The sequence below is a fragment of the Meriones unguiculatus genome, chromosome 10, assembly GCF_030254825.1.
Source record: "Meriones unguiculatus strain TT.TT164.6M chromosome 10, Bangor_MerUng_6.1, whole genome shotgun sequence".
NCBI lineage: Eukaryota > Metazoa > Chordata > Mammalia > Rodentia > Muridae > Meriones > Meriones unguiculatus.
Window position 1 is genome coordinate 7,677,861 of NC_083358.1, and position 27,362 is coordinate 7,705,222.

The following is a 27,362-nucleotide window of genomic DNA, read 5'->3' on the forward strand; positions in this document are numbered from 1 at the left end:
GCTGGGAAGCGATGAGAGATGCCGTGCAGAGACGCTTGGGACCAGAGCAAACGCTCCTAAGACTTCTGCCCACCCTGGTTCATGCCTGGAGACAGGCATGGCAGGCAGGAGCACACTGCTTGCCAGAAATGCCTTCTTCACACCAGGCCCTTCCTGAAGGCTCCACCTGGGGCAGGTCCCATCTTGTCTACAGAAGGTGGGACAAGGACTATCCCGCCCACCTGCCCACGTCTGTTGGCATTCTGAAGAATATATGATCCATTTCCTATCACTTTGGCCTTAAAGCCAGGGCCTGAAACGTCACTGCATTGTTTAGTGATGGCTCATAGTAGGAACATGAATGCCTGTGTATCCACAAGAATTCCACTCTCCTGCCCTGGACTCAGTTTCCCCTCGTAATCATTGGAAATATACATAGCACAGGGATGCAGAGACCTGCGGCTGATAGAGTGGACATGACACTCCAGGCTTGTGACAAAGAATTGAGCTAGGCAGGTGAGTGGGGCTTGGAGGAAGGCCCTCTGAGAAAACCATTAAGACGCAAGCCTGGAAGCCACACCTGGATGTGGAGAGTGTGTGGGTGTGTTGCTCAGTGGCGAACACTTGCTGCACTTGTGGAGGTGGGGGATGGGGAAGCCATCTTACATCCTTGGCATCGAAAAACATAAAAACAAAGAAGGCGAGGCATCGCCCCGTGCTTGTAATCCCAGCACTTGGGAGATAAGAGGCCAGAGGATCCGTTCAAGAGCAGCCTGGGTAGGCTACAAGAGACCCTATCTCAAACAATACAAAAGCAACCATGACACAGGGAGCCTGGAGGAGACAGCCTGAGTCCCTTTAGTCTGCACCCTCAGGTCCTCTGCCAGCTGTGGCAGACGGAGGCACGTGGCCGGTCAAAATGCCAGAACCCCACAGCGGGGAAGCCCCCGGGGTCACAATGCCACCTGAACATCCCAACAGCAGCGACGAGCTGGGGGCGTTACTTCTACGTCTCCGCACAGGAGGCGGAGCCAGATACCCCTTTCCCTTCTACAGAAACGGGGACAGCCAGCCCGAAGCCCAAACTTTGCCGGGTGCGGGGAGCGCGGCCAGGGTGGGGGAGGCGGCCAGGGCGGCCCGGCGGCAGGGGTTGTGCTCTGCCCTGGGCGGGCTGTGGGGCGGAGCGGCCTGGGCGGCGCCGCCCTCCAGGTGCCAGGCGGGGGCCGAGGCCAGCGCCGTTGCAGGGAGAGCAGGCCGGGCCATGACCCCCGCGGCCCACGGCTGCAGGCGCGTTGCCTGGTGTCCCTCACGGCCGCCAGCGTCCGCGCCCAGGGCGCCCCGGGAAGCGGTGAGTGTGCTCGCGCCATGCGCGCCACGGCGGACACTCCGGGCTTTGGAGATCTGGAACGTGAGGAGAGACCCAAGACGAGGGACCCCAGAGTCCCTCGCGGAGACCTGGGACGGTGGGGACCTCGGGGCGGGGAAGCCGGGACGGTGGAGACCCGGGTTGCGGAACCCGGGAGGGTAGTGACTCCAGGGTGGGGTGGAGACGGGGGAGGGGTGACCTGTGGAGACCCTAAGGCGGAGGGGACCCCAGAGTGATGGGAGACCCTTCGGCTCCAGGCGTCCCACAACTTCTCGAAGACTTTGCTGCTCAGCTCAGGCCCCTCTGGCCGCGTGTCTGGCATCGGGTGGGGGCGTGTCCCGCTCGTGGTAGCCTCAGGCCCCTTTATGCAAGGGGCCGGGCTGTCAGGCTGCGGAGTACTCGGGCGAGGTGGGGGCAGGAGGCCTCGGGAGGAACCGCTTCCCTCCACCAAGTGTTTCGAATGTATTATTGATGAGCTGCCTCGCTTAGGGGCGCCCAGTACATCAAAGCAGCTTCCCGACCGCAAAGGGCAACCCGCTAGAAGCAGGCACTTCTCTTGGCAGGGCTGGCCCTGGCAGATCTGGGGAGGGCGCTTCTTAAAAAGAGGACCCACAGCTTTCCTCGGGGACTCTGAGGGTAGGAAGGACTTCTGGCCTTTGCCAAAAGAACAGTGCAGCGCAGAGTAGGAGGCGTTCCGAGAGAGGACAGAAATGTTAGAACACACCCTGTTTTACAGATAAGGAAACTGAGTCCCAGATGGCTTCTTCTGGGAGACTCTGATGTCTCTCTCCAGCCTGAGATACTTCCAGGAAGTCCTGCTTGTGCTATCAGCACCTTTTACCTTTCGAGGTCCCTTTCCTACTCAGGACACAATGTGGCCTGGTCCTGTCCTGGTCCCCCTCCCCCGGGTCCCAGTCCTCTGCACAGGAGAGAGGCTATGTATTTATGGAAAGTCTTAATCCCTCCACCAGCTCCAAGGCCATGGAAAGCTGTGTCTAATCTGTCCCTAGAAGGTCTCAGCTGGTGGGCATGCCCCAGGCAGGAGTGTGCATCCCCCAGAGAGGCGTAGGTCACTCGGGAGACGTCCTCTTCCTGGGCTGAGGATGCTAACGCTTAGCCAGCAGTTGGCCTGTGCCAGACCTGCGCTGGCTGTTTTCATGCTCACACCAGTCCTCTAAGCAGAGGCTCTTCTGGTCCCCATTTTAGAGGCAGAAAACTGAGGCAGGAAGGTCGATAAGTTGATGTGTTAGCCCCGAGGCAACAGGGAATGGCTCTCATCTTGGGGCAGGGAAGCTTAGCCAGGCCTGTAGAATCATGCACCATAGAGACTGATAGAGGAGAACCCACTCAGAAGAAACCCACTTTGAGTGTCATTCTCCCAGACCCCACAGTTATAGTCTCCTGACAGTAGCCACCAAGGTCACAGTACCCATCTCTCTGCCCCTATGGTCTTTCTTTCAGGGGAAAAAAAAATATTTTTATGTATATGAGTATTCAGCTTGCATGTATGTCTGCCCCTATATACATACCTGGTGCCCTTGGAGGTTATTGGATCCCTTGGAGCTGGAGTTACAGGTGATTATGAGCTACCATGGGGTGCTGGGAACAGAATCCAGGTTCTCTGCAAAAGAAATAAATGCTCTTAACCACTGAGCCATTTTCCCCTTACCCGATCCCACACTCCCAGTACAGTCTTGACTACAGAAAACATGAGGACATTCTCTTGCACTGAGGGCTTTATTGTTTAGAAGATTTTTTTAAATTATTCTTATTTCATGCGCATTGGTGTTTTGCCTACACGTATGTCTGCGTGAGAGTGTTAGCTCTCCTGGAGATGGAGTTACAGACAGTTGTGAGCTGCCATATGGGTGCTGGGAACTGAACCTGGGTCCTCTGGAAGAGCACCCAGTGTTCTTAACCACTAAGCCATCTCCCCAGGCTCTAGAAGTTGTAAAGTGTGTGTGTGGGGGGGTCACAAACTGGCCCAGAGCAGACAGCAACCTGGTGGGCAGCTGGGACTAGCCCCAGTTGGAGTTTTGTTGGCTGTTGGCCTCTCTAGCTTCCCTGTGAGTCACAGGTTGGCAGTCCGGCCTTAGCGGGTGGGGGAGGCACCCCAAGGCTAGCATCTGTTCTCTCGGCATGTCGCTGGGGCTGGAATTGAAAGAATTCTAATCCTGCCACACAAATAAAGTGACTTTTCTAAAGAAGGAAGAAACCCAGATATGGCTGGGCCCAGGGTGCCCAAGGCAGGAAACAGCTCAGTTGCGGGAGCCTAGGGAACAGCTAAGAGGCCAGGCTGCCCTGCCCAGCCTCCCCCAGCCTCTCAGATGCACACACCTAGCAAACGGTCACATTGCTCCTCCCTTCTGCCTGCTCCTGCCCAGCCTGGTCCTTAAAGGAGGGCTTTGTTAAGGAGGTGGGGTGGAGTGCCACTGTGACTCAGGCTCTCTTGGCAGAGGTGACTGGGCAGAGACCATGGCCAAGGGGGGGTCCCAGCCCAATTGCCTCCTAGTCATTTTTCCATTCGTGACAGCTGATTATCACAATCAGCACTATGGCTAAAGTAGCAAGGTTCCAAAGGAGGAACCAGCTCGGCCAGTTACAGGTCCACACTGAATCACATAGGATGTATGTGTCCCATGTGGGACCCAGGCATCCTGCCTTTATCCTGGAGCCTGTCACTCCATCCCTCCATAGTTCTAGGTTTGTGTGGCCCAGTGTTCCCCAGACACGGCTGGAGGAGCCTGCCTTCTACAAGCAGGTGCATAGCACGATGACTCCTGACTTTGTTCTGTATGTTGCAAGCCTGTGAAAGCCAGGTGGCCAAGTCCCTCCTGATGAGCGCTGGTCTCCAAGGCCCACAGGAGCCCTCGCTGCCCACCCTGAGTCTCTTCCCACTGCCTTGACCATGTAGCGTCCACTGTGCAAATGACAACTGGAGGTCCCGAAGGGACTATAGGCAGAGCCCAGTCACTCTAAATGGAAGCTCTCCACCCTCACTAAGGTGTGAGGTGAAATCTTCATACCCTGGCTTGCCCCTGTAAGCAGCAGCCTGTCTCTTCCCTCTGGGCCATTCTACAGGCTGAGCTGAGAACTGGGCTGAGTGAGGGGTGACCCTTGACCCCACAGTCAATAGGGGGAGGATGGAGTTCTTTTGGTCTCACATAGCCCGCTCAGGCCTCAAGCTCCCTGTGTAGCTGGTGCTAGCCTTGAGTTCCTTCTCCTGTTGCCTCTACCTCCTGAGTTGCTGGGATTCCAGGTGTGCGCCACCAGGCCTGGCTTGGTGTGTGTTTCCTGAGAACAAGGTTGTCCCTCACAAAACATGACACTACGATCTGAATCAGAGACACAACTGTGGACCCCGTGCTACCCACCTAAGATAGGCCCTTTCCTTTTCCATTTTTGTCCTGTGTGTATACACATGCTTTGTCATGCCTGTGGGCTGCACATGCGGGGTGGTACACGTGGGGTATGAGCACATGTGGGTGCCTGAGGCCCAGGGTTGATGTCAAGAGTTTTCCATTCTTCTGCCTCATTCACTGAGGTGGAATCTCTCAGTCAAAGCCAGAGCTCATGCCTATGCTTGCCAGCTGGCTGGGGGGGGGGGGCTCTGAGACAGGTGGGGTCCGGACCATGGTCCTCACGCCGGCATTGCAAGCAGCTTAACTACCGAGACATCTCCCCAGCCTCGACATTTCCTTTTGACCATCACTTGGCAAACAAGTACTAAACCCTGTGCCTAAACGTCAGCCTCAAAGCAGGTCCCCCTCAAAGGTGGATCTTCTCCTTCTCAGCCCGCACCAACCACCCTTGCTCTCCTTTTCTGGCACATTTGCAGGAATGGCAAGGGTTTCAACACCCTCACTGTTCTGTGCTCTGTTGGGTGGCTGAGACCAACTCCCAACAGGCAGAACAAGAAGAGCCAAGCTCCAAAATGAGGGTGCATATCTGCCTACATGTGTGCCTGTCTGCAGCAGACGGGCCCTGTAGAGGTGCCTGGCAGGCTGGGCTAAGGAGAACCCTGAACTCTTGTTTCTGGATCCCCCAAGTGCTAGGCTTACAGGTGTGCACCACTAGGCAAACACTCACCATCTGAGCTATGTCCCACACTCACATACCTTTAGGGGTGCCAGCTTTTACCACCGTCAACCCCCCTTGTTGGCAGAGCCCTGTTTAGTTTTAAGATACCCTCATCTACTTGCCCTGCCACTATGGAAGATGTTTCTTTTTTCTTTCTTTCTTCCTTTTTTCCAAAACAGGGTATCTCTGTGTAGCCTTGGCTGTCCTGGACTCACTTTGTAGACCAGACTGGCCTTGAACTCACAGAGATCCACCTGCCTCTGCCGCCCTGAGTGCTGGGATTACAGGCGTGTGCCATCACACCTGGCTTTGGGAGATGTTTCTTGTCCATTGATTTGAACATGAAACATGAGCCAAGTGTCTTCATGTGACCCCCTGTCCACCTGTGTAAACCAAGCAACAATTGTGTCCAAGTCCAACTTGGAAAACCCACGAGTGTGTATTGGGGTGACTTGCATGAGCATGGATAGCTTGAGGGCAACTATGTCACCAAAGCCCACCCCAGCATGTATGGCAACTCTTAAACACTGGGACCCTGAACTCTTTTGCAACCACTCTGCAGGGTACTGAGTCTGGTCCAAAGCGGTCCTTACCACTTAAATATAAGGGAAGGAGGGGTCCTGGGAATCTGGTGAGTTTCAGGTACTTCCTGAGCCTTGTTCGTTTCCTGAGTCCTAGCCTTCCTACAGGTCTACACACCTCCAGCATTCCAAGCTGCTGGCCACTAGAGTGACCCACTTGGGGTGGGGGGTTCATAGCACCCTCCATGCCCTCCCCCACCCAGGCAAGCACAGGGCCCTTGCACACAGATGGCTTCCATAAGCCTCTAAAGGTATGAGTGTCCTAGCTCCCAGGAGGGTCTGCGGAGTCCTTGGGCTGGAGCTGAGGCTGATCCCATCTCTGTGGCTCCCAGTAAGCTGCTTGGCCTTGGGCTCTTTGAATCTTGATTTTCTTGTCTTCAAAACGGTGTTGACATTACCTGGAAGATGGAGTGTCAGGTGTAGAGATGGCTCCCCCTCCCCTGCCCCCTGCTTTATTGATCAATTACTGGAGTTCTAAGGAAAGAGTTCTAAGGAAGGTCAGGAGAATGTGGGTGAGAACTGTTCTAATTCTCCATGGACTAGGGACACAGCCTGTTATGGTTCAATCCATTCTAAGCATCTGTATTGACAGGGCAGGGGCTGGGCTGTGGCTTAGCAGTACAGAGGATATGCCAGCGATATGCAAGGTCCTGGGTTCAATCCCTAGCACCACAATGAATGAATGAATGAGACAGTGCAGTCAATGACTAGAAACCTTGAAAATCATCAGGGGAGGGGCTGGAGAGATGGCTCAGCGGTTGGGAGCACTGACTGTTCTTTCAGAGGACCTGGGTTCAAGTCCCAGCACCCTCATGTCACAACTGTCTGTAACTCCACGATCTGACACCCTCACATGGACACACATGCAGGCAAAACACCAATACACAAAATATATATAAATAAATTATAAAAAAGAAAGACAATCCGCAGGAGAGAGGTTCTAATGGAAAGAGTACCTGCTATGGTAGATTTCATCTGCCTCATAGCCTCTATCTCTGAGGCTGACCATTGTCCTGTGGCCCCTAAAAGTTAAGGGCCCTCATAAAAAGGGCCCTCAACCCTGGCCAGCCTTACCTGAACTTTCCCGGACAGCAGCCCTCTGCCCCCAGCACACACTCAGCCCAAATGTGGTCAGCAGGCACTGTGACCTCACAACTGGCTTGTCCCACCACTGCGTCCTGTTGTGTGCTTGGCTGGCTAAGTAGGGGCCTGGCCACATGTGGCCAGTACAATGACATCCCTGCCCCGCTCTGAGTGCTCTCCTCTCTTCACAGGCCTGCAGAGGCGACGCCATGGGGCTGAAGCCCTCCTGTCTGAAAGGTAAGGAAGAATGTGGGGTTTGGCGGCAAGGAACATGAGGGAGCAAGGAGAGGGTAGGCTGGGGTGGAGATAGTATAGGAGGACCCAGAGGCCTGGGGTGCTGGCCTAGACTGAAGAGACACCTAGCTACAAAAGCAGTCCATGTATACAGTAGGTACACTACAAATGCTTGCTGTGCCTCTGCAACCTCCTCCCTCCTTCCTTCACCAGAGGTCGTTACCCTTGAGCTTCAACTTCCTCCTCAAAGGGAAAGACCCAGAAAGTGAGGGTACCTGGGGAAGGGGAAGCCAGGCTTAGCTTGAGGAGTACCCTCCCAGGACGCTCTGATACGTGTTATCACCCAGGCAAGAGGTCAGCCTAGCTAGCACTGGGAGAGAAAAAGGCCATCGGAAAGTTCTAGAAGGGTGCAGAACCGGTGAGAGGTGTTGGCGGAGGCAGCACAGACCTCTGTTGTGATATTTGGAGGGAACCCGAGGCACCATGGCCCCGTGGGAGACACCCAAAGCCTTTTGATGTCACCCTGTGTTCCCCCCCTTCACCTCCCAGCCTTGAAGTCCAGACCTGCCCTAGACATCCTCGGCAGATACCATAGGCTCGTCACCTTAGCTGCTTGTTACCGTCCAGCTTGGCTATGGCTCCATCCATCTCCACTGCTCTCGCAGGCCACAGGACCATCAAGCCCTAGTTCTCACTGTTTGGTGTGTTTTCTTGATGGCCGCTGCCAAACACATGCTAATCCCACGTGCTCAGCCACTGGCCCGGACACCGGGTTCCACTCCCTGTCTACCCCAGGCTCCCTTCCTCAGCCTTCTCTTACCCTTTTGCCCTTCAAGATCAACCTACTAAGCGGCTTGTGTTCTCTAACCTGCCCAAAGCTCTGGAGACCTGAACGGTGGCCTTGATTTCCTTGTCCACAAAGTGGGGTCATGACTGGCTGTGGGTGTTCAGGGGTGCCAGGCACCCAGCACTTGGGGTGCCACTGGGGTGCACACCCCTTTGCTACCTGGGCTTTGCAGCCTCTGTTTTGACTCCCACATCTGACACCGTCACACAGACATGCATGCAGGAAAAACACCAATGCACATAAAATGAAAATAAATAGTCTGGATGTGGTGGCTCACGCTAATCCTAGCACTCGGGGAGGCAGAGGCAGGAGGATCTCTGTGAGTCAGAGACCAGCCTGGTCTATAAAGTGAGTCCAGGACAGCCAAGCATACAGAAAAACCCTGTCTTGAAAAACCAAAATAAAGAAAATAAATACTTTTTTTTAAAAGAATGAGATGCAGATCTCATTAGGAGATTAGAAAGGGTTGGGGTGGAGGTCAGGGTCTTAGTTTTCCCCTTAAGGGTATGTCCTCAATGACATAACTTCCCACTGGGCTTGCTCTTCACAAGTGTCCCCATGGGCTAGGGACCAGGGACATTGAGCCTTTCAGGGATATTTAGGACCCAACTAGGTATGTATGTGCAATCCCACAACCTGTAAGGCTGAGGCAGGAGAATTTCTACAAGTCTGGAGCCAGCCTGGGCAACACAGTGAATCCCAAACCAGTCTGGGTTACACTATCACCCTGTCTCTAACAAAAAGGAAATAGACCCAGGGTCCAGCAGGATGGAACATGTTTTGTTTTTCAGTGGGGACTAGCCTGGTTCTATCAGGATATCTGAGATAGTTCAGCCTGGGACTTAGTGTAATTCTCCAGCAGGACACACCTCCACCCTACCCCACCACAAGCCTAAAACACTCTGCACCAAGGGCCCCTAGAACAGGAGCTTTGAAAAGGGGCCCTTCAAGGCGCCACCTCATGCGAGTTTTTATTGCGGGCTAGAGTTGACCTGCCTCCAGCTACTCAGCCCCTGGAGGTGATGAAGCCCACAGTAGACTGGGAGTGACTTCAGGGCATGGACCAGGCAGAGAACCCCACAACTCCTCACTCTACTTCTGTCAAGACCCAAGACCCGCCTCCTCTACCATGGAGCCTGTTCTCTCTCTCTCTCTCTCTCTCTCTCTCTCTCTCTCTCTCTCAGTGATATTATCCCACAGGCCTAAGTCATGGCCCGGCCTCCTGTGTGGCCCACTCCAGGGCAGCCACAAGTTTGGCTCTGTGTGGTACTATGTGCTCTTTTTTCTTTCCTTTGCGACACTGTCTCATGTAGCCCAGGTTAGCCTCAAGCTGTATGTAGCCAAGGATGACCTTGAGATCTACACTGTTGCATTGTGGGTAAGCCCTGTTAGATATTTTTTTGGAATGATGATGATGACAATTTGTTTGGAATAAATACCAGGAATCAGAGTGGTCAAATGAACAATAAATGGCCAAATTTGACTTGGGGGCTTCACCTGGGAAAGGCTCTTTTCTGTGAATTCCATATGGATTAAGCCATTTGTCTCCAAGATGAGAAGGCTGAAACCCAGAGAGAGAGTCCAGTTTCCCTGGGGTCAGGGAGGATTTGAACTGTTCCTAAGGCCTTGCTCTAGTCACTCATCATCTGCCTTCATCCTCGTGTGGCTCCTCTTCTGCCCTTTCTTCTCTGTGCTGGGTGCACAGTTGTCAGGGTCAGTCCACCCATCCCCAGGATGCTGTCGCTGTGAGGTCCTTATCCTGATAAAACCTTCAAACACCTCATTCCAGTGAGGCTGGAGTCAGCCTGGAGCCTGTTCACCCCCAGATGTGGGGGGCAGGGGGCGGGGGTTGCTGTTATTCACGGGGCAACAGAAGCAAGGGAGCCATCCTGGACATACCTAGGTCCTCCGGTCCCTGGGGCTCACACATTCCCAGCCAATCTTCCTTGTAGGGAGCCCAGCTCAAGGCTACCTCAGGACTCCAAATCAGCTTTTCCCCCTACCGAGAGTACATGAATAGCACAGGGCAAATACTGTCCGCTGCACAGCACAGCATCCCGCCACCTCAGCTCAGCTTAGCACTCCAAACTCATTTTCCATGAATGCCCTCATCAGGCTGCCCCTGTATGTGCCTCTGTGCTCAGGGTTTTCAGGGAAAAGGGAAACATCCTCCATCCAGCCATACTGTGGACTGAGTATCATCCAGGGCACTCAAATTTGTAGCTGTCATGGTGGTGGACCCTGGAGGCAGGAGGACGGTGAGCTAATGGTTAGCCTGAGCTACACAATGAACCCTCGTTAAAAAAAAAAAAATACAAATTTGATGGGCAGTAGTAATGCAGGCCTTTAATCCCAGCATTCAGGAGGCAGACTCAGGCAGATCTCTGTGAATTCGAGGCCAGCCTGGTCTACAGAGTGAATTTCAGGACAGCCAAGACTACACAGAAAAACCCTATATAGAAAAAAACAAATGATTAATTGATTGGTTGATTATGGGCTGGCAAGATGGCTCTGTAGTTAAGAGCACTTGTTCTTGCAAAAGGCTGGAGTTTAATTCCCAGTACTCACATGGCTACTCACAATTGTACATAACTCCAGTTCCAGGGGGTCCAATGTTGTCTTCTAACCTCTGTCAGCAGACATACACGCAAAGCAAAACACTCACATACATAAAATGCATAGTCTTTTTAAGAGCTAATATATTTTTTAAAGGTTCATTTACTTTTAATTATGTGTATGTGTGTGGGCATGCATGTGTGAGTTCAGATGAAGCCAGAAGAGGGCACCAGATGCCCTGGAGCTAGAACTCCAGGTGGTTGTGGGCTGCCTGATGTAGGTGCTAGTAACCAAAGGCCAATCTCTGATCCTCTGTAAGAACAGCAAGAACTCCTGATCTCTGAGCCATCTCACCACCCTCCCATCCCCAAATACTAATTTCTCAATGGCACACTAAGGTTCCTCCAGTGCCACCCACCTCCACGACTCCTGCTTCCCTCCCCTGTTCTTCCCCCACAGTCTGCTTCCCGCCACTTTTGTCTCCTTCTGCCCCGGGTCTTTGCACCTGCTGGTCCCTCTGCCTGAGACACAGTTCCAATACACAGGGTGGCTCCAGTGTCAGGCCAGTCCAGCCTAAGGTTGGCTCCTCAGCTTCTCTCCTGTACTCCCTTATCCTGCCAGCCTGGACTGGAGGTTCACATAGCCATGTGTGTCTCCTCTCAGGGTCTCGGCACAGTAATGGCGAGAATGGCTACTCACTCTGCTTGTCCGTAAAAGCAAAGCCTGCCCCAGTTTACAAGCCTGGTCTGGGCTCCACTCCCAGAGTGGGCATTTAGCTTCCTGGAGTCCTGTGTTCGCCTGGCTTCTGTTCTGGGCTCACCCAAATCCTTACCCCACAGTGATGGCACTGCCAAACATTGAGGTTGGGGACTTCCCAGTCCCTTGGAAGCTGTAGACCATTTCATAGATGAGGACATTAAAGACCAGGAGGTCAAAGGTCCTGGAGGCTGAGCAGGATCCCCCTTGGGCAAGGACCACAGACTGTGAGGCCCTTGATTGTTTGGGAGTGAAATCCTTGCAGGTGTGTTAGCTGAGGATCTTTAATGAACTCACACTAGATTTGAGGGGCTCTTTCTAAACTCTAAACCCAGTGATTGGCATCTGCATGGGAAGAGAGACAGAGAAGATGACCATGAGAAGCTATAGTAGAGCCCGCAGACATGGGAGCCGCTCAGAACCAGGAGAAGCAGGGAGGAGCCCGTCCCTAGGGCCTCCCTAGGGTTCTTGAATCCAAGAACTACCTCCATCCAGAGCTGTAGGGCATAAAGTGCTATTGTCTCGAGTCCCACAGTTTTTGTGTGTTTGCTAAGCAAGCCTCAGGACATTTGCCCATGCTGGAGGAAATAAAGGTCAGCCCAAGGACTGGGATGCTGGAGCACAGTCCATCAGTACAGATGGTCAGCCAGTCTGTGTCCTCCCGGGAGCTCAGAAGGAAGAAGGTGAGGAAGGTTGTACCTCCATTGTCACAGCTCCTATTGCAGCAGCTCTCAGCCTGTGTCTCAACTCTGTCGCCTGAGACCATCGGACAACACAGAAATTGACACTACAGTTCCTAACAGTAGCTAACTTAGAGTTCTGAAGGTTGAGATATTTACATTACGATTCCTAACAGTAGCTAACTTACAGTGATGAAGCAGCAACAAAAATAATTTGATGCTTGGGGGTCACCACAACATGAGGAACTGTATTAAAGGGTCACAGCGTCAGGGAGGTTGAGAACCATTGTCCTGCAGGAACAGGGGTGTAGAATGGCCTCCAGAGAGAGTACTTGCTGGCTGAGTCCAGTCTGATGTGACTGACAGGCAGCCCCCCCACAGCTTTTAGAGATAAATGCTTTTTAGTTCCAAAAGCCAACTCTAAGACTCCAGAAGAGGAAGGGAAGAGGGAGAGCCAACCCCTGCCGCACCCGCACCCCTAACCCTGGCCTGCTGATTACAGCCCCCTCTAGACCACCAGCCAACAAGAGTCCCCTAGGCTAGCAATTAGACCTCAAGACCTGACAGTGAGGCCAGCACACTGACCTGTGGGTCAGTAGATTAAAGTACCTTCATTTCTCCTGCCCCCCCCTTTTTTTTTTACTCAAGGGGTCCCCAGATAGTTGGTACCCGACTCAGAACTTTCTAGCCCAAGGACCCAAAGGTTTGACACACATGAGAGCCATCCAGGGTATCCCGGGGGGCGGGGGCGTTGAGGGGGCTCTGCTACCCTCAGGCTTCCCAGCAGGTGGGCTGGGCGTCATGTGCTGGGTCCCCACTGTCCTTTCTACTCCCCCCCACTATACACAATAATTGATTAGTTTCTGCTATCAGCTCCGTGTAGATTTAACCTGGTTTAGTACAGTGTGCTGCCCCTGTACAAACAGGAAAAAAATTTCAAGGTTCCAGGCCAAAAAGCCCATTGATTTCCGCACAGTGGTAAACTAGAGAGAGCTTGTTGACTACAAAAATGCAAAGTGTATTTGTCCACATGTATTTAGATGTGTATGGCTGGGCATGGTGAAGCATGCCTTTAATCCCAGCACTCAGGAGCCGGATAGGTGGATCTCTGTAGTTCGAGGCTAGCCTGGTATGTATATATGTTTACATGTCTAAGCATGTATTTGTATATGTGTGTACTTATATGTATATATTTGTATGTATATGTTTTCATGTGTGTGTATGTATATGAGAATATATATATTATATATTTTTTTTTTCCATAAAAAGACTGGTGCTAGGGACTTAGCTCAGTTGGCAACTCGAGCATTGAGCAGGTGGAGGCAGGAGGCTCAGAAGTTCAAGGTCATCTTCAGCTCTATAGAAAGTTGTAGGCCACCCAGGGTGATCAGCACAGGGACCTGAAGACTGGTCCAGATCTCCTTCTGGAACCTTCTTTGCAGAGCCTGCCCAGGCTGAGCTCCGAGTGTGCTGATCTTGAAAGCCTGTTTGAAGCCCTGGAGTTTGTGATGATTGATCCAGCCCCACTCTGTGCCTGGGCAATGTCTAGCTCCCTGCCCCACTCTAGGACTTAGCCCTCTGGTCTCCCTTGTCACTAGTGCTTAAGCTAAGCCTCAGCAGCACCCGACGTCCTCAGGAATTAGGGCGGCAGCCCCAGTAGGTGGAAGTAGATGCCCTCCCTAATCACCCATGCCACCCCCACCCCCTGCTCCTGGAGCCACTTAGTGAGGCCCCCACCTCCCACTTCCCTATCCCCGCCCCCACTTGCCTACCCCCTCCCCTGGCTTGAAGCCACTCATGACTCAGAAGGCAGCACTACACTGGCTGTTTATCTGTCCAGACATAGGCAGGTGTGTGGTCAGGAAGCTGGACAGCCTGCCGCTCCCAAGGCTACCTTCCCTACTCCTTAAAAAAGAATACTTCTGGCCAGGCACAGCTGCACAGGCCTTTCATGCCAGAACTCTGAGGCAGAGGCGGGCCAGTTCTGCAGGGGTGGTCTGTCCAGCAGGAATACACAGAGGACAAGAATATGTGCTCTGTGTCCCCTGACAGTTTGGTCCATTCACAGTGTGTCCCGACAATCCACAACAGCTCTCCCCAGCATCCCCGAGCACGCCCCTTCTATGCCTCAGGGCGCTCTGTGACACCTGGGTCCTTCAGAGTTCCAGGCTGTTGCCAAGTGAGCTCCTAACTGTTGAACCTGTTGCCCCGGCCCCCATCCACCACATGGCAGACAGGCCTGCCGACAGACACCTGTCTTTCTCATTTTGCGATCTGATGGTGCAAGATGCTTTCTTAAGGGGGCACTCTGCTTCATTTCTTTCTTTTTTGATGAGAGTTGGGTCCAGGCAGGCCTCCAGCTCACAGTCCTCCTGCCTCAGCTTCTTGCGTGCTCCGAGTCTGTTCCCTGCTCAAAGAGAGCAGGATACTTCCTCAAAACACACAGCCAGTGGAGGGCATCAGTGGGAGGATGGGGAGGGTGCCTCAGCCTCTTACATGGCTCCAGCCTTCCTAGTGTGTGATGGGCTGTGGCAAGGATAGGAAACCAACAGCTGTACATTCTGGGCCATTACCATGACAGACAGACAGACGGATGCACACACACACACACACACACACACACACGTGCACACAAACACAAATTTTTCTTGAGACATAGTTTGCTCTATAGCCCAGCCTGGCCTAGAACTTACTTTGTAGCCCAGGACAGCCTCAAATTCAACAGGCATCCTCCTGCCTCAGCTGAATGCCGAGGACCAGATCACACCTGTGATTCTCAACTGAGGCTGATGTGTGTGTCTCTGTGTCTCTGTGTCTCTGTGTGTGCACATGTGTCCCACAATGAGAATGTGCCAGATTTCAGAGGAAAACGAACCCCACAGTGGGATGTGGCGATGCAGACACTGCCAAGTTTGCTTGCAGGAGGCCAGGGCAGGAGGATCAAGAGTTCAAGGCCTGATCTCAAGAAATAAACAAACGAAATGAAACAGGACTGTTGTCCCGCCTCGCCCTCCCAAGCCCTGGGAAGGTGAGTGTGCACTGTTGACCCAGAGGTGATACGTGTGAGCTGCGAGTCAGGCTTGTTTCCAGTGACTAGCTGCTACAGTCACCCTCCCCTGTCCAGTTTAGGGTTGGCAGGCCGAGGGCCAGGAGAAAGGCCAGAGCTGATCCACGATGAGGCTGGGGCTGGACCCTGGGAACCCTCTGACCACAGCTGAGACCCCAGCAGCCTTCCCTGAGGGCCCCGCAGGACGGCAGGCACTGGTTGCTGCCAAGGCTGGATGCACAGGCGTGCAGGCAGGAGGTCAGCCCTTAGCCTGAACTCCCTGGCCCCTCCCGGTGCCAGCTCCAGCTGCGGGTCCCTGACGCAAGCAGGAGCTTTTCCCTTAATTGAAAAGAGATTTTAAACCATCCCTGTTGGGCCCAGGCTGCCGTGAAAAAGTAAAAACTACGAGAGCCATCGGCCGTCGCTGCATCTGTGGGAACAGTCGGCTTTCTCTGCAGTCGGGATTATAGACAGGCAGCGAAGGAAGATGAGGGTTAGAGGTCTGGATGCCGCACAGGTGTTTGCCCTTTGAGTTTTGGGATCCTTAGCATTCTCCGTGGTTCCTGCCCCCACGCCTTTGCTAAGGTAGCAGCTGCCCCGGTGCCCTTCTGTGTGCCTCCTGCTGCTTTGATTGGCCCCTCTGAACCCCCACCATCTCCCCTCAAGCCAGCAATGGTCTGTTGTTTGTCCCTGTCCCTCTGTGACCAACCCAGACTCAGGACCCAACCTCAGATCTGTGAGACTGCACTGTGTCTCAGCATGGTGGCCCCTCCTAGGGAAGTGTCCAGCCGGGGTCTGTCCCTTCCCTCCCCAGCAGACCCGCAATCTTTGTGGTCCACCTGTTGGGAAGAGTGACCTCAGGGTCCCCCAAAGAAGGGCCTGAGTAAGAAGTCACCTTTTTGTGAAAACGGAGGGACGCTCGCTGGCTTCTATCCTGATGTGGGCAGGGCCTGACATGATTGCCTAATTGGCACAAAGGGGAAGCATGTGATAGAGCTTGGGGAACGTCCAGGGTTTGGGAAAACAGGCATAAGGTTGGGGAGGTTTGTGGAATATTGGCTAGCTACCTTTGATAGAAAAAAAATTTTTTTTTCTCCCTCCATTTCCGTTGCTGAAACCTGGACTGCGAGGCAGGGAAGCTCAGCGGGCAGGCAGAGAAACATCTGTGGGGTCATTTTGATCTCAGTTGTGTGCCCAGAGCATGGTGAATGTCTGGTACACAGTGGGTGCACAATAATGCCCATCATCAGAGCTGGAGCTCCTCCAGGGCCAGAGCTGAGATTGGCCCTTTACTCAGAAGTGGGTCACAGAGGCGTGACGCAAGTGGGCAGCCCTGGCCAAGACAGCCCTCTGTCCCAAGTCCATGCCCAGCCAGCCAGAGAGGAAAAGGTGACTCTGAGTGCCATGCTGAGACTGAACTCGTGATCCTCCTGCCTCTGCCTTATCCAGAGTGCTGGGGTTGCAGGCATGCGCCATCACACCCTTGCTGGGGACAGAACCCAAGGCTCTGTGCACGCTAGGCCAGCTCTCTTCCTGCTGAGATACCTGCCCACTCCTAGGACCGGTACCATCCTGCCTGGCACCACCCCAGCTGTGACAGAGAATGGTAGCGCCCGTGATGGTGGCTCTGCACACCACGTGCCTAGGATTGGTTGGTTTGACGGGGGAGTAAAGTGAAGTGCCTGGCATTAGTGACAGCCGGCATTCCTGGAAGGCATGTTAGGAGGTTTCACTTGAGTGGCTTGGGACGGAGTTAATGACAGACAGTCCACGCCAGGGGCTCTCAACCTTCCTCACGCTGCGACCCTTTAATACAGTTCCTCATGTGCTGACCCCCAGCCGTCAGATCCTTTTCATTGCTGCTTCATAACTGTAATTTTGCTGCTGTTATGAACCGTGATGTAAGGACCTGTGTTTTCCAGTAGTATTAGGCGACTCCTGTGAAATGGTTGTTTTGTAGGGGTTGGGACACACAGTTTGGGAGCCACTGGTCTAGCCCCTCTGGGGAGTCATTATGTATCCCCAGCAGGGGGACTACAGAGGCTGAAACGGGTGAGGGGCATTGCTGAGGTAGATTGCCATCCATCTGGCTCATGCTGTACTGTGTTCAGCTGGTTGGAGCCCCTTGTGTGTGAAAGTTGCTTTGTTGAAGGGAGAGAGAGACACCGGGCAGGCTCCCAACAGAGCTGTTCTACAAAGGGCCAGTAGAGGGCACCTGTGACCCATTATGCCTGCCCTGGACAGAACCTTGTTTGCTTGTCTGTTGTGGCCTGGGGGAGGCTTGCGGAAATCAGGGCAGACGACCTTGCCCTGCACCTAGGATCCTGGGGTGTCCTAGGGAGGAGCTAGATGTGGGGTCATGGGCATGAGCTCACTTGGCCCCGAGCTTTAGAAGAATGAGGAATGGGGACTGAGGCAGGAAGGGTTAGAGGCACAAGAGACTATCAGGGGAAATACAGGCTCTGCCCACCTAATCTGGCCGGCTTGGTGGGGAGATAGCAACCAGCTTAGTGTCCCCCGGGCCATGTCATCCACATGCATATGGTTTCTATAAGCTCTATTTTTTTTTTAACAGCCAGGGAGATCAAGGCTCAAGGAGCCAGAGAGCCAAGCTACTCACCCTCATGCTGGGTGTTGATTAAAACAACGCTGGCTGTTTTCACCTCCAGGACGCCTTACAGCCAGTGCCTGTCTCACAGAAAGCAGAGACTCAGCCTCTTGGGGGGAAAGGGAGGCCCCTTGGTAGCTGTTAAGTCTCCCAGGGTGAAAGCCAAAAAGAGACAGGAGAGCAAAAGCTGGCATGGCAGGGCAGCCTTGCCATCCAGCACCTGGGAGTTGTGGGCAGGAGGAGCAGGAGTGCAAGGCCAGCCTTGGCTTTGGGAAGCTCTGACCCAGAGTCAGAAGAGACCTCTCAGAGGATTCCCACAGGCATCCATGGGGTCGCCGCCGTCACAGCCAGCGGAGGAGGGCCCTGGGAGTCAGGATGTCTGAGTTCTGCTTCCCTGAAGGTAGCTTAGGCTGGGTCTGTGGGGTCTGCTCTGCCTAGAGACTGGGGTGCTGCGGAAAAAGAAGCTCAAGGCGGGGGAGCCCAGCACTTGGCACAGCCCAGGAAGGCCTCCTGCGCAGGCTCCAGGCCTACCCCAAGCCTGGGTCCCTGTTCTGCACCCCGCCTCACCCGTCTCTCTGGAAACAGGCTTCTAATAGCCTGAGGAAGGCCTGGAATGGACAGATGACCGTTCTGGCCCCCAGGGTGGCCCGCATTTGTTTTTAATCTTCACTGTTGCCTAATCCTACTGAGAGCTTTGCTTCTGCCCAGAGGCTGTGAGGCTGCGCACTGGAGCTGAGGGGGCCTGGGACCTGCCCCACCCCTTTCCCTTCCTCCCCTCTCATCTCTCCTCCCAGCTTCCCTCCCTCTTCCCTGCTTACTCCCCCTCTTCTTCCTCCTTCCGTCTTCCCTACCTTCCTCCTCTCCTGCTTCCCTGCCTTTTCCTCCTCCTCCATCCTCCCTGCCTGCAGCTTTTCTCCTGGGCTCCCTGAGTCCCAGATACTTCCAGCTTAAGCTGTGGGCTCTGTCCTTAAGCTCCACGCTCGTTAGGATGTACGTCCTGTGTGCAGAGAGAGTTTCCTTTCGGTTGAGGGGGCTCTGACATGAGTGGGAGGCCCCTCTGTCACTGTGGGGTGATCAGGATGAGGTCCAATCCCCAAGCCCCTGCCCCTGCAAGTCCTTCACCCAAGTCACATACAAATGGCGCAGATGCAAGCACCATCGGCATGGCCAGGCTCTGCTCTCAGGTTTAAGGCTGGCATGAACTTGCCCAGGCTGTGAGGCTCTGAGGCAGGTGACAGCCTGCTGCAGAGGCAGAGGTTTGATAGTTACCGCTGGGCTCTGCTCACAGAACTGTGTGCTGCATTCGTGATTGCCAGGATAGGAAACAGCAACACTGGGAGTTGGCTCAGGGACCCTGGTTACTCCATACCAGCTGGCCAGCCATGTGTCAGTTCTCTCTGGTCCTCAGCTTCCACATCTGTGTAGCGGGCAGGCAGCACTTGGCAGAGAGAGCTGTGAATGGAGGGGAAAGGCCATGCCAGCCCCGGGGACAGGAACACCTCCTCTCCCTCACCCCCCACCCCACCGTGAGCACTCTCCTTGGCTGTCCCTAAGCTAGCTCTTGTGCGAGCACTAGAATGTCTCAGCCAGGGAAGTCCAGGGTCTAGAGGTCAGGGGAAGGGTCTGAGGCACGGGATGGAGCTTGTCAGGCCCCAGGATGAAAAGGGTTGAAAGTAAAAGGAAAGAAGGAGAGGGAGATGCCGGCCAGTCACCATGGTGAACTGTTTCCCAACGGAGATGGACAAGCTTGGCTTCTGATTTTTGTCAATAAAAAAAGGAATGCTAGCCAGATGAGGCGGTGAACACCTGTAAGCCCAGCACTCTGGGAGGCAGAAGCAGGCAGATATCTCTGAGTTCGAGGCCAGCCTGGTCTACAAGGTGAGTCCACGACAGCCAAGGCTACACAGAGAAAAAACAAAAACAAACAAAAAGGGACTGCTGTGAGGAGCTAAAGCTAAAACCAAGGGTGGCACAGAGGGAGGTCTCCCTCCTGGCATCTAGAACTGCAACAGTGTGGCACTAGCCGTCTGTGGAGAGGAAGCTTCGCTGAGCAAGCAGATGAGGCCTGGAGCAGCAGCTGGGAGGAAGGTCATAGGCCAGGATGCTTGGAGGCCAGCAGAGAGGGAGAATCTTCCCTGAGCTTGGATCACAGGATGGTCAAGTGCTTCTCCACATGGAGGGGGGGGGGAGGGGGCGTGTCCTCTGGGGATTTTGAGCTGTGGCTTCTTTCACCACCTCCCAAACTGTCAGAATCCTTAGCCAATAGGCTGGTGGCTTCTCCTGGGAGAGACTTAAGAAGCCGGTTCCTTTAAGGAATAGGTGGCTAAGTGTGTCCAGCAGGTGGTGCCCTCCTGTGTGATGAGGCCAGGTGCCAAGCCCAGCCCCCACCCCCACCCTGTATAAGAGACCACCCACACTGCCAGGGCCAGCTGCTCCCCAAGGCCCTTGGGTGTGGTAAGTTGCTGGAAGGACTGCAGTGGACCTCACCAAGTGGTGTCACAGGCACGCACACCTGGCCATCCCACCTGTGGAGCCACAGATGGTGCTGCTGACTCCTCCCTGACACTGCCATGTGACCACGTGACCCACAGGCACACAGATCTTACCAGGGCGGCACCTTGGGCGTCTGTGTCCTGTTCTGTTGTGGACTGGGTTGTGTCGCTCCAAGATTTGTATGTTAAGAGCTCATGGAGGCTCATGCCTGTAACCCCAGCACTGAGGGGGCTGAGGCAGGAGGATTGAAAGTTTGGGAATAGCCTGGGATACAAACTGAAGAAAGGAAAAGACAGGACAGGGTTGGTTTTTGTCTGCTTGTTTGGCTTTTTGTTTGTTTTTGTTTTTTCAAGACAGGGTTTCTCTGTGTAGCTCTGGCTACCCTGAACTCTCTATGTAGACCGGCTGGCCTCAAACTCAGAGATTCACTTGCCTTTCTTTGTCTTCTGAACGCTGGGATGAAAGGTGTGCATGACCACTGCCCGACAGGACAGGGTTTTGTTTTTGTTGTTGTTTTAATGAAAATGGCCATTTAGGAGGTTTGGTTCATCAGCCAGGGTCAAGATGACTGTCAGCTGGTCATTTTCTTGTTCAGTTCTGCACTGTGACTCAGACAAGCACTTCCTGCTGAGCCACAGCCCAGTACCCACGAGACACTTGGGGGTGGTCTTACCATGGGTGCCATGTTTACAGGCTCTGCCCTTCCTGGAGTCCTGGCTCACTGCAGACTGAGGTTAGTGACGTGGGGACTGACAGGGCCTCTTTTGGGGACCAGGACACTATTGAGGTGGACAGGTGCCTCAGTGACTTTATGCCTTCAGCCTCGAAGGGAGGCGAGAGAGGTTTCGTTCATCTGGGACTTGTTCATCACCACTTTAGACTGACATTTGGGGCCTTCACAGGCTGCATGCAGATGGAGCTGGGAAACAGAAGCCAGACAGGCTGGTTGCCTGCTTCCATCCTGCTGTGCGCCCCAGTGACCCTGGCCTGCTGGGGCCAGTGCTTCAAGCAACAGTTCTTTTTAGTTTTTATTTGTTTGCTTGGGTTTCTGGGATATAATTGTGCATATGTGTTGTTCTGTTTTGTTTTGGTTTTGGTTTTGTTTTCTCAAGACAGGGTTTCTCTGTGTAGCCCTGGCTGTCCTGGAACTCGTTCTATAGAGCAGGCTGGCCTCAAACTCACAGAGCTCCACCTGCCTCTGCCTCCTGAGTGCTGGGGTTAAAGGTGTACACTGCCTGACTTAGCTTTCGTTCTGTGAGACAGTCTTACTGTGTCTCCTGGCTGGCCTTGGACTCCTGACTCTCCTGCCTCAGCCTTGAGTGCTGGGGTCACAGGTGTGCCCCACCATTCCTGGCTACAGCAAACACAGGCTTCAGGCTCTGGAGCACTTGTTGTCCACCCGGGACAATGTTTGACCTCCCACGTGGCCAGTGGCCCAAGGCAGGACAAGGGCTGTGACTTCTGTCCATTCTGTTCTTTAGAATGAGTCCTGAGTTTCCTCCCCACTAGGACCAAAATGCCACCGCTCAGGGACATCCTGACAATGGCCAGGGCCTCAGTGAGATAAGTCAGAGACAGTCACTCAGGACTCCATGAGTTTTTAAACTTAATGGCCCCTCTGTGGCATCCTGCGTGGCTTGGTCCTGGAGAGCTGACTGGGGCCACATGGAAATGAAGGGAGGAACAGACACACAGACAGAAAATCTGGAATCAGGTGGCCATGCTTTCCCTGATGAAGGGCAGCCACTGTGTAACCGCCCAGGGAAGCTTGGTCCATGGTTACGTACCGCATAAGGAAGAAGGGTTAGCTAGTCGTGGCACAGTCTCTGTAAGGGAGTAACATCTGGACTCCAAAAGTCTGGGAGAAGGGAGCTTCGCCATTTTTGTGGATCTGAGGTACCGGGCTGTGTCCATGCTGACAATGAACAGTCACTCAGGGCTTCCTCCATGCCCCACAGCCCCCAAGTCTGGTGTTCTTTGGGGCAAAAACGGAGCCCCAAATTCAAAGGTGTCTGAAGGCTTTGATTATTTAATTTAAAATTAAAAGCCCTGTCACTTACTCTGCTCTGGGCTCTGTGCTGGGCTCATGGGGACCAATAAGGAAATGGTGCCTACTTCCCGTGCTCCCAACAAAAGCAGAGATAAGAGCTGCCCCCTCAGTGCCTATGAATAAGTGAGCATAGACAGGTCAAAGAGGCCTGAACTGCCTTCCCCAAAGATGAACATGCTGCGCTGGGCTTTGTGGGATGGATAGGAACTCATTCCCCTGGCAAAGGAAGAAAGTCCATTCCAGACAGGGGACCAGCATATGCAGAGGTGTGAAGGGGCGGAGGGAGCCAGTGGTTTTGGAGACCAGGAACAGTCTGAGAGCTGTGTGCAGGTGGCAGGAAGGAGAGGGCAGATGGTGAGGGCTAGAAGCTGGGCCAAGAGACAGGGTAGCTGTGACCAGCATGTCCCAGAATTAACTTCATGCCTCTTGGTTATAGATGTGATCAGGTGTCTCTCCAGATAGGACTCTAAGGTCGTCTTAAGTCTGGGGAGCCTTGACTTAGGCCAAATTAAAAACCCCTTTCCACTAGGGCTGGAGAGATGATGGCTCCATGGCTAAAGGCACCTGTTATTCTTCCAGAGGACTCGGGTTTCGTACCCAGCACCCACACAGAGGCTCACAACCATCTGTACCTCCAGTTCCAGGATTATCCGATGCCATCTTCTGGCCTCCGTGGGCATCATGCACTTGCCTGTGACATACATGCAGACTCTCACACATATAAAAAAGACATAAATCTAAAAATTAAAAGGGGGAAAAAGCCTTCCCACGCTGTCTGGGTGGCTCATGCCTGCAGTCCCAGCTCTGGGAAGGCTAGGGGAGCAAGATCCCTTGCATCTATAGATAGCCTGACTGCTGGGTGAGTTCTTGGTCAGCCTGGGCTAGAATGAGATCTTGCTTCAAAAATAAGAACAAGCAAGCAAGCAAAACAAACAAAAACAAATCTTTCTCTTGTGCAGGACTCCCCAGAGCCTTTAACTGTCAGGGTTGTAAATACCCCAGCAGGAGGACAGAATAAATGGGACTGAATCAACACATAAGTATGGTTCCCAAACTCATTTTCTTACTGAGCACCTTCCCAGAGCATCTCAGAAGGCCAGGTGTCCCAGGGGACAGACTTGAGGGAATGCTGCTGGGGCCTGTCCTCAGGACATGGTATGACAGGATTTGTGTGTGTGTGTGTGTGTGTGTGTGTGTGTGTGTGTGTGATGGGATTTTTGCTGTGATCAGGTTCACAGGCTTGGCTGATGTGCCAGGGAAGAGAGTATGGAGGATCCTGGAAACCAATGGATGCTGATGGCTGCCGGAGGGCACGGGCAGAAAGGGGCGGGGCAAGGGCGAAGACTAGCAATGTCTTAGTTACTTGTTGACCGCTGTAACAAAACACCATGATCAAGGCAGCTTATATATAACAAAGTGTTTAACGTGGGGGCTCACCGTTCCTCAGTTAGAGGCTGTGGCCATCAGGGTGGGGAACAAGGCGGCAGGCCGGGCGCTGGAGCTGTAGCTGAGAGCTTGCATCTGATTCACAAGCATGAGACAGAGAGAGAGAGAGAGAGAGAGAGAGAGCGCACACACTTGGAATGGCACGGGCCTTTCCAACCTCAAAGCCCACACCCCCAGTCACACACCTCCTCCAGCAAGACCGTACCTCCTAATCCTCCCCAAGTAGTTTCACCAAGTGGGGACCAAGCGTTCAAATATAGGAACCTGTGGGAGCCACTCAAACCACCGCAAGCAGATAGTGACAACCCACTGCGGCCAGAGCAGCTGAGCTGAATCAGGGAGGCGAAGATTTGTCCAAGCTGACCGAGGTGAGGCAGGCAGCCTGAACATTTGAAATGAGGCGTGATGACGCATGCCGGTCATCCCAGTACTTAGGAAGCCGAGGTGAGGTGGTTGCTGTGTGTTTGAGGCCAGCCTGGGTCATATGCGCATAAAGGACCAGAACTTCCCTGAAGAGCCCTCCTACAAAGACATTCCCAGGGGCTGGAGAGGAGGCCCAGCTGCCAAAGTCCCCAACTAAGGAAAAGCATGCACCCACCAGGGAGACTTCTAGAAAACTCTCTGAGGAAATGGCATTCAAGTGCCACCACTCCTTGGCATATCTCTGGGGACAGACAGCGTTCAGTGCCCTCACGGAGCTGTGCAAGGTTGGGGATACCTTTCCCTTTCCCTTTCCTGAGCCTCAGTTTCCCCACCTGTGCGGCAAGGGTGGCAGCGTCCCTTTGCGGAGCGTGGGCACTCTCAGAGGGAGGCAGAGGGACTGGGTGCGCCTTGTCCGGCGCTGCCCGGAGGGATTGACGCTCTCTGTCATGTCGTGTATCCCTCAGGCTTTAAGATGTGTGTCAGCAGCGGCAGCGGCAACAGCCATGACGAGGCCCCTGTGCTCAGCGACAAGCACCTGAGTGTTCCCAACATCATCATCACCCCCCCGACCCCGACTGGCGTGGGCCTTTCCAGGGACTCAAAGCAGACAGGTGAGGCAACACCACACGAGAGACTGCTCCCAGGACCCCTTCTGTGCCAGGGCCTGACCTGATTTCCCATCACCCCCTGAGCTTGTTAATGGATGGTCAGCTCTGTGGCCGTTCCACTCTGGGCCCTTCGCCATGATGCCAGCACTGAAAAGCTGTGGCTCATCGAGTAATTGTCTGGGGAGTCCTTGCTCGAGACTGGGAGGGTGATGGATCGGTCTGGCCTGCCTCCCATGCCACGTCTTAGCCACTCACTGGGATCAAAAGTTACTCCATCCCTGCCAACAGCAGGGCGCACTGTCTTCCGTGGTGCTGGCCGCAGCAGCTTGGACAACAGGATAATAGATTGGGAAACAGCCCCACGCCAGGCTGCGGCTGTCCTTGGCTCTTCTAGATGTGAGGGATGGGAAGACGTGAACTGTTCCTGGGCAGACAGCACTGGCAAGGGTGGGGTGCAGACTGGCGCCTTGTCTGTCTCCTGCAGATGCCCTCGGAGCTGCTAGGAGAGGCTGCTCCCCTGCGCACTGAAGGGAGATACAGGCCTGGTGGGGCAGGGTCCACAATCCCAGCTACTGAGGAAGCTAAGATAGGAGGATCACAAGTTCAAGGCTGCCTGAACTCCAAAGACAGCCGGGCAACTTAGCTAGACCCTGTTGGAAGAAATGTTGGAACAGGGGGTTGCCTACAGCTCAGTGGGGGATCGCTCAAGGCCCTGGGCTCTATCGTCCCCATCACCAAAGGGAAAAGAAGGTGATGGGGACAATTGTGGCTGGTGGGTCATTTTCTCACAGGTACTTAGGACTGGACTTAGTATCTCACATCACTGAATCCCATATGGGTGGGTGGCATCCTGGTGGAGCAAGCCCGAAAGGAATAGGTCGCAGAGGGCAGGAGGACGAAACCACCATTCCTCGTTTTAACTCGAGAGACAACCAGCTCAGATCCCAGAGGGCCACTCCACATCCTTGCAGAGGGCAGGCACGCTAGTCACCAGTCAGTTCCATCAGGCCGCCCTCTCGGTGATGTCACCACACGAGGGCCACGTTTCCAGGTCACAGGGCCTCAGGGCACAAGCGGCAGCCAAGCCACAGTGCTCACCCTCTTTGTGGCCCCTCCCAGAGCCCTTCACCAAGCTCCATGACAAAGGCACACTTTGGCTTCTTCTCATTCCAACCCTGGGCTGTAGGTACTATTCCTAGCCCCGCCTCAGTGATGGGAAATGAGGGATCCTGGGAAGGACAGTGACTCACCCGAGCATCCACAGCAGGTGGAGAAGAGCCAGGCTCCTTCTCCACTCCACAGTGGAGTGCAGACACACGGGACAGCAGAGGTCCGTTGCCACAAAGACAGCCTCAGTATCCCCTCCCGTAAAGTTCCCTCCACACACAAGATTGTGGGGTGACGTTTCAGGCTAAAGCCGAGTGCTTTGGAGGCTCCTGGATCCTGTGAGAAGTCCCCCTTTTAAGGTTGAACAGCTGTGGGCTGTTTTTTGCTTCACCATGCTTCCAGAATTCCTGAGCCCGAATTCCACCCAGCCCTCAGATTTTCCTGAGCCTCAATGCCATCCTCCGTGCAAGGAAGATAAGAGAGGCAGAGAGGTCTGGCAAGGACCTCAGACCCTGCACAGGGCCGTGCTATTGATGCTACCTACCAGGATGATTAAAACTGAGAACAGCAGTAGAAGGCCCTGAAAGCTGGGAACGCTTGTCAGGGACTCCAGGAATCTCAAGGGAGCTCCCCAACTCTGACACCTCAAGATCTATAAGCGCAAGGAGACTCCGATCTCTCCAAGTCCCCTTAGCCTTTGGTGACCCTGATGCTAGGCTGGGGGAGGGGGGTGGCCCGAGGTGAAGAATGTTAGGTCTGGGGAGGAAGAAGCAGGCAGAGGATGTGTTAAGGTGGAGAGTCCCCTGCTGACGCTGATCCCCTCTTTCTCCTAGTCTGGATGGATGAGTTGGGGGCTTATCAAGATGATGGGGAGTTGGAGCCTGAAGCCTGAGAAGTCATCACATGGTGGGACCTGTGCAGTAGCTGCTTGCCCCACTGCCCCTTGCCCTGGGTGTTGGGGACATGGCTGTGTGAGCAGCTGGATGGGGACAGCGAAGTGGGCCCTGGACCAAGACAGAAGTGGCCAGAGGAACACAGCAGATCTCTGGCCCCAGTGGAGCAGACATCTGTCACCTCCATGTTCTTGCCAGCCTAGACCCCAGCTTGGTGACGAGGAGACTGACCTGCCCTACGGCCACTGTGACCATGGACCCTGGCCATCAAGGTCACAGCAAACAAGGACTTCTCGCCAGAGCAGGGCCTCTGTTTTTTACAAGTTGTTTTACAGGTACAGAACCCACATCCTGAGCGAGATTTATAAATAAAGCTCCTTTGTGATTTGTGGAGTCCTGCTTCTTGGGTTATGGGGGAGGGGATGCCTACCTCGATGGGGTGAGAGGCAGGGGGCCATCACAGGCAGTCAGGGTTGGGAGAACAGCGTGTCTGTGCTCTTGGCTTTCTCTTAAGAAGTGGAAATAA

The 27,362-nt window shown here is 54.0% G+C and overlaps 1 protein-coding gene across 2 annotated transcripts; it reads left to right on the top strand.

Moving 5' to 3' along the window:
- Nucleotides 1-1,127: 1,127 nt before the first annotated feature.
- Nucleotides 1,128-27,221, top strand: C10H16orf74 (chromosome 10 C16orf74 homolog). 2 transcript variants are annotated; one of them, XM_060391883.1, is made up of 4 exons: nt 1,128-1,387; nt 7,281-7,326; nt 24,693-24,839; nt 26,777-27,221. In XM_060391883.1, the coding sequence occupies exons 1-4, from the start codon at nt 1,241-1,243 to the stop codon at nt 26,833-26,835; spliced, it is 399 nt and encodes a 132-aa protein (XP_060247866.1). In that variant the 5' UTR covers nt 1,128-1,240; the 3' UTR covers nt 26,836-27,221. The 2 variants fall into 2 exon arrangements, with proteins under 2 accessions (XP_060247866.1, XP_021497196.1); XM_021641521.2 differs by having other exon boundaries at nt 1,161-1,327.
- Nucleotides 27,222-27,362: the final 141 nt, after the last annotated feature.